At 45.7% G+C, this 7,031-nt stretch overlaps 1 protein-coding gene across 1 annotated transcript; it reads right to left on the minus strand.

Moving 5' to 3' along the window:
- Nucleotides 1–939: 939 nt before the first annotated feature.
- PLA2G1B (phospholipase A2 group IB) lies at nucleotides 940–6,636 on the minus strand. Its single transcript, XM_023559504.2, has 4 exons — nucleotides 6,603–6,636; nucleotides 3,100–3,259; nucleotides 2,465–2,592; nucleotides 940–1,064 (listed from the first exon to the last, which is right to left on the minus strand). Exons 1-4 carry the CDS (start codon nucleotides 6,634–6,636, stop codon nucleotides 940–942), a joined length of 447 nt encoding a protein of 148 aa, XP_023415272.2.
- Between the last annotated feature and the right edge of the window lie 395 nt (nucleotides 6,637–7,031).

Raw genomic sequence — 7,031 nt, forward strand, 5'->3', positions numbered from 1 at the left:
CAACAATTATCTTGAAAGGATGCCGGTTTGAAGATCAGGTGAAAAAAAAAAATCACAGAGAAGACTCAACTGCAGGCAGTTACTAATAATTAATTATTATTGTCTTGAGGCCAGCCCCAAATACATTGGATCCCCAGCATCTTGTTCAGTGCCTAGCCCAGAGTAAATAAATATTCATTGAGTGGATGAATGGAACAAGGGAGAAATCGGGCAGAAAGACACACTCCCTCTTCAAACTGAGGGTCTTTTGCTGCCCACCACCTTCCAGCGGTGACTGCTGTTCTGTCAGCCTCTGATGGTTTGCAAGTGTTCAGTTGAGGCTTCTCAAAGTCTGCATACTCCTTCCTTATCTTTGATTTTCTAATACAGTTTCCTCCTCTGCCCCTTCCCACTTACACTGCTGAATTTCAATGCTGGTATAGACATAAACAAGAAAACTAAACCTTTTGCCATCGAATCGATTCTGACTTATATTGACCCTGTAGAAAGAGTAGAACTGCCCCCATGGAGTTTCCAAGGAGCATCTGGTGAATTTGAACTGCCAGCGTTTTGGTTAGTAGCCATAACACTTAACCACTACATCACCAGGGTCTCCAGACATAAATACAAAGAGGAAAACTTGACTTAGGGACTCAGCAGTTAAGAGTTCAGGTGTTGCTCTCAGACAGATCTGGTCAAACCCAGACTCTACCATCTGTGTGATCTTAGGCACGTGATTTACCTTCTCTGAGTTTTTAGCTTCTTGCCTATAAAGTGGGGGCACTAGTATCAATAATTGATTAATTGATATTATCAATAGTATCAATCTCACAGAGCTGGTTTGCCTATGTTCTGTAGATGGAAAAACAACCTGCAAACATGAAGACTTTCAACAAGATGCTTTAATGGAGGGCAAAGTGTAAGGGAAGGCAACAGGAGGACTCTTTTCAGAGGTGACACTCAGCTCTGACAGTACTTCTTTTTGTCCAGGCTCTTGTGCTCCTCGTTGTATGGGGCCTTTGAAAAGCAGATGGCAGCACTGCGGTCACAGTTGCAGAGGACGGCCTCACACTCTTCGTTGCTGCCTGGAGAGGGGCCAGAGGAGAGGAATGAGCCAAAGCGGACCCTCAACTGTACAGCCCAGGGGCAGAGAGGCAAAAATTTAGGGCTAAATGAGATTTCTGATATCTCACCGTGAGCTCTACGTAACTTAGTGGTTAAGATCAGAGCCTTTGAAATCAGGTGCAACTGGGTTCAGATGCCCACCCTGCTGTGTGGTTTTGGGCAAATGACTATCTTTGAGCCTCAGATGCTTCACCTGTAAAATGGGCATAATAAAACCTATCTTGTGTGCATGATTGGAAACCCTGGTGGTGTAGTGGTTCAGTGCTAGGGCCGCTAACTAAAAGGTCGGCAGTTTGAATCCACCAGGTGTTCCTTGGAAACTCTACGGGGCAGTTCAACTCTGTCCTATAGGGTCGCTGTGAGTCGGAATCGACTCCACAGCACCGGGTATTTTTTGTTTGTATACATGATTAGCTCAGTATGTTGCATATAATAAGGGCCTAATAAATGCCAACTCTTGGCAATTTTTATTAAATAAGGAAGCATACCAGTTAAGAGCACAGATTTGGAGTCATATAGACCTATGTTCAATAACCAGACACCACCACTGGAATGATTTGGAGAAGGCGAGCAACAATGGTTGCACAATTTGAAGAATGTAAACAATATCACTGAACTGTACCTGTAGAAATTGTTGAGATGGTATTAAGGGTTGAATTTTGTCCCCCCAAAATATGTGTTATAAATCAAAGCCTCTACGCCTATGGTTATAGTCCCATTTGGGAATAGGTTGTCTTTGTTATGTGAATGAGGACTAGTACAGGATGGATCTTGAGTCAATCTCTTCTGAGATATAAAAGAGATTAAACAAGCAAGCAAGAGAAGGAGAGATGGTGGAAGAGAGATGCCAAGAATATGAAGACCGCTCAGGAGCAGAAACTCAGAAGAGACAAAGACTTTCCTCTGGAGCCAACAGAGACAGAAAGCCTTCCCCTAGAGTCAGCACCTGGAATTCAGACTCCTAGCCTCCTAAACTGTCAGGAAATAAATTTCTGTTTGTTAAAGCCACCCATTTGTGGTATTTCTGTTATAGCAGCACTAGGTTACTAGGACAGAGGACGTATGTTTTGTTATGTATATTTTCACCAGACACACACACACACAAAATAACAAAACAAACACCACCACTTATGAGCTACCTTAGACAAATGACCTAGCCTTCTGAGCCTCAGTTTTCTCATCTGTACAATGGTGATAATAATAGTCCCTATCTCCTAGGGTTGTTGTAAGGATTAAAGAAGAAAGACACTGCCTGGCATTAAGAAAGGCATCAACAGATAGTGGCTCTCGTTAGGTCACTGTCATTCCCTCTCCCCCCCGCCACACTGAGGGTCTAGAGGCTGATGAGGGGTGAACCTACTGCTGCAGGTGATATCAGATCCAGAGCATTTGTATGAGTAGTTATTGGTGTAGGGGTTGTCCAGGAGGAATGTACAGCTACTCAGATTCTTAACCCGGTCGTAGCATTGGTCGTGTGTCTGACAGCACCTGGAGGGGATGGGGAACAGAACTCAGACAGGAGCCGGGGCCAGGTAGAGGTGACCCACTGAGATGCTCCAATACAGATGGTCCTATGGCTTGAAAAGATATAAGTACTTTTATCATATGTTTGTTGAGAGTTATTTTAAAATGGTTGCAGGAATACAGTAGAAAACCACGTATTCTGAAGATGAAGTGATAGTTTTAATTACAGGTGGAAGATGACGCTTGAATTGCAGCTGTGGTTGTGTGCTGTCGTTCTCTGCCGCTAGGAGGCAGCATGATCCATCGCCAACGTTCCTCATGCCTTCCATCTAATAGGAAGCTTTGGATACACGGTCCTCTGGGAACATATTTCTTTATATGGCAAGAAGTGGAAATATGTTACCCTTAGCAAATATGCAAATCCCCCACCTGTGCCTCTCTTTGGTGCAATGTGAGATTCTTAGCTCGTGCTCACCCCCTACCCCACCCCTCACCTCAACAGACCCTCCCATTTCCCTCCAAATCACTCACGTGTCCAATTCGTCCACAGGGGTGCCTGATCCGCCCAGGCCGCAGTAGCAGCCGTAGTCGTTGTATTCTTTCAAGGGATTACTGTTGGGGATCGCGCACTTGATCATGTTGCGGAACTGCCATACTGCTCGCGGGCTGATGCCACTCCCAGCAGCACCCACTGCAAGGAGAGACACAGCCAGAGTTCAAGTCCGGCCTAGCTGGCTCTGCTAGTGCCCCGTGGGCCCACACTGCCTGCCCTCTCAAGCCTCTCGCAGTCCCCTTGCCAGCTGTCTCCTCAGAAGAGAGTTGGTCACAAGGAACCTGGTAAAGTGAGTAGGATTTTTTTTTTTAATGAGAACATTTTCAAGTATTTCTAATGAGATAAAATTTACCTAACTCACTTTGACTATTTTAAACTGTAAAACTCAGTGGTTTTTAGTTCACAGAGTTGTACAATCGTCACCACAAAACCAATTGCCATGGAGTCAATTCTGACTCATAGTGACCCTGCAAGACAGAGTAGAACTGCCCCGTGGGGTTTCCAAGAAGCACCTGGTGGATTCGAACTGCCGAGCTTTTGGTTAGCAGCTGAACTCTTAACCACTATGCCACCAGGGTTTCCGTTATCACCACAGTCAATTTTAAAACATTTTCATCACTTCATAAAGAAATCTCATACCCTGTAGCTATTGCCCCCCACCAAGCCCCTTCACCCTAGCCCTAGGCAACCACTAATCTACTTCTCGTTTCTATGGATTGCCTCCTGTGGACAATTTATATAAATTGAATCACGTAGTATGTGGCCTTTTGTGTCTGGCTTCTTTCACTTAGAATAATGTTTTCTGGGTTGTAGCACGCATCAGTACTTCATTTTTATGGTAAAATAATGTTCCATTGTATGGATATGCCACATTTTGTTTATCCATCCGTTGATGGACATTTGAGTTGTTTCTGCTTCCGGGCTATTGTAAATAGCGCTGCTGTGAACATCCATGTACTAATTTTTGTGTGAACGTATGTTTTCAACAGGGATGGGTCACTATGAGTTGGAATTGACAGCAGCAGGTTTTGTTTTTTATTTATTCATTTATCCAGGAAATATTTATTGAGCACCTACTGTATGCCAGGAGCTTCCCTGGGAGCTAGAAATAAAGCAGTTTACAAATTAGACAAAAATCTGTAACCTCATGGAGCTTACATCTCACGGTTAAATAAATTGGAGTACAGACATACAATGGAATACTGTACAGCCATTAAAATGAATGAAGTGGGTAACCCTGTCCTGATATGGAATGATCTTCAAGACAAAATGAAAAGGCAAGGGCAGAATGGTGTGCTGCCATTTGTATGTGGGAAAAGTATGTAAAATATGGATTAGTAAATACATCTGGAAAGAAAAATGAAAGCTGGTAATCATGGTTGCCTCTGGGGAAGAGTATCCGGTTGACTGGGAAGGGTGAGCAGAGGAGAGAGGAGATCGTGAAGGAGCCAGAGAAGGAGTAACTGGAGCAGAAGGAGGGAAGCCAGAAGGATGAGCTACCATAGACGCACCCAAATTCCCTGAGGGACTGAATTACTGGGCTGAGGGCTGGGAACCATGGTCTCGGGGAACATCTAGCTCAATTGGCATAACATAGTTTATAAAGAAAATGTTCTACATCCTACTTTGGTGAGTAGCGTCTGGGGTCTTAAAGGCTTGCAAGTGGCTATCTAAGATATTCCATTGGTCTCACCCCATCTGGAGCAAGAGAGAATGAAGAAAACCAAAGACACAAGGGAAAGATTAGTCCAAAGGACTAATGGACCACAAGTACCACGGTGTCCACCAGACTGAGTCCAGCACAACTGGATGGTGTCTGGCTGCTACCACTGACTGCTCTGACAGAGATCACAATAGAGGGTCCTGGACAAGCTGGAGACAAATGTAGAACAAAATTCTGACTCACACACACACACACAAAGACCAGATTTACTAATCTGACAGAGAGTGGAGAAATCCCAAGAGTATGGCCCCTGGAGACCCTTTTAACTCAGTGATGAAGTCACTCCTGAGGTTCACCCTTCAGCCAAAGATTAGACAGGCCCATAAAACAAAACGAGACTAAATGGGCACACCAGCCCAGGGGCAAGGATGAGAAGACAGAAGGGGACAGGAAAGCTGGTGATGGGGAACCTAAGATAGGGAAGCGGAGAGTGTTGACATGTCAGGGGTTAGCAACCAATGTCACAAAACAATATGTGTATTAATTGTTTAATGAGAAACTAATCTGCTCTATAAACCTTCATCTAAAATACAATTATAAAAAAAAAAAAAGAAGAAGGGTGAGGTATCAGGAGAGGCAAGGGATAAGCAAAAAGGGAGCTCTTGAACAGGGGAACTGATTTCCCAGGAGCTGGGGCAATTATCAAGGAGGGGAAATCAGTATTCCATTCTGAGGCTAGGTCTGGGTGGTTCAGCTTTGTATTCTCCTTGCTGTAACTGAAACCTGGTCATCACCCCTGAGCCCCCCAGCCCCAGCAGTCCCTATATCCATTCCTCAGCCCCTCCCCTGGTTTCTGTCTTTAGTGTGTCTCTCTTTCAGTTCATCTCTCCATTCCCACTGCCTCTGTCCCTGCCCAAACTACCACCATACCTTCCCTCCACAGTGGCAGTAGACTCTTAACTGGTCACCCAGCACTCATGCTCACCCCCTTTTGATCTACTCTCCACAGGTTGCCAGACTTTTTTTTTTTTTTAAGTTGAATCTTAATTTTCCCCTTTAAAACCCTTCAATGGATGGCCCTGCACTTGGAATAGAATCCAAATTCCTTATCCCATTCAAGAAGGCCCTTGAGATCTGGCCTTTGCCCATCTCTCCTGTTTCATCTCATGCCACCCTCCTCCCACTCACTTCCTACAGCCAAGTAGCCTCCTTTCTGGCATGTGTGTGAGTGGGTGTTTGTACTCACTCCTTGGGCAGGGAGCCTGGTCTCTGTATCTCTGAGTCCTCAGTCTCCACCCACAGGAGCTGGATGCCCTTGGAAGTTCCCTCAATGTTGAATGAATGAATGAACAATGAATGACTGAGGTTGGACTTGAATTCCAATGTGTCTGACACCACTAATTCATTCAACAAAGGGTGCAAATAGCTCCATTCCTCCTCTCCTGGCACCCACAGTTCCTTTCTTCCTTTTGAGTAGAAGAATGTGAATAACAGACAAGCAAGATAAGAATTACAGGCAGGGGCCGTGCTGGGGAGACACTATCCCAGGGCAATGTGTTGGGAGAGAAAGGCGAGGGGGCTCTCTCAGCTTGGGTGGTCGGGGCAGAGGGGTCATCTGGTTGCAGACCTGAAGGTATGATGGGGGCTGGGGATTTGAGAGGAGACAAAGGAACCTCCAGAGGGGGCTCTTAAGCCCTATGGGGAGCCTCAAATGAAGACTCCAGGTCTGGCCAGCCCCATCTGCTGTGACCTGTGGCCCCTATTCCAGAGAAGTGGAACCTTAGTGGATGGAGGGGGTGGAAATGGGAAGGTGCCTACCTGTAAGCAGAACAGCCAGCACAAAGAGCTTCATCCTGCTGTCAAGGAAGGGGAGTGGGAGAATGACTTGAAGGGGCCAGAGGTCTCCCTCCTTATAGCTTCCCCTGCCCGAAAGATAAGGCTGTAGTGTTTGCTTTGCTCCCAGCTGACTCAGGGTTGGCCTTGAGTCTATTTCTGTCATAACTGACCAGCTTGCCAGCAAGAGGTCATTGGAAGCAACATGCATATTTGTCTTTAGCACTTTTTAGCTACAGGGAGTTTGCAGGCCTTGGGATCTTGACCTTCACACCCTTATCTTTGCACCCAGCCCAGCTTCATGGTTGGATGGCAAGGCTGCCAACTCCATTGGACAACCAGGACCAGTGGGACAGGAAAGAAATGACATGGCGCCTCCATGTCTCTTTATGTGCCGAGGTCTGTGTTGTGGGC

This window comes from Loxodonta africana, chromosome 19 (assembly GCF_030014295.1).
Source record: "Loxodonta africana isolate mLoxAfr1 chromosome 19, mLoxAfr1.hap2, whole genome shotgun sequence".
NCBI lineage: Eukaryota > Metazoa > Chordata > Mammalia > Proboscidea > Elephantidae > Loxodonta > Loxodonta africana.

Coding starts and splice junctions, on each gene's coding strand:
- PLA2G1B (XM_023559504.2), bottom strand. CDS start 6,636: ATGAAGCTCTTTGTGCTGGCTGTTCTGCTTACAG. Junction 3,260..6,602: donor GCTGGCTGTTCTGCTTACAG/GTAGGCACCTTC, acceptor CTCTCCTTGCAG/TGGGTGCTGCTGGGAGTGGC. Junction 1,065..2,464: donor ATCTGATATCACCTGCAGCA/GTAGGTTCACCC, acceptor GCCCCTCTCCAG/GCAGCAACGAAGAGTGTGAG.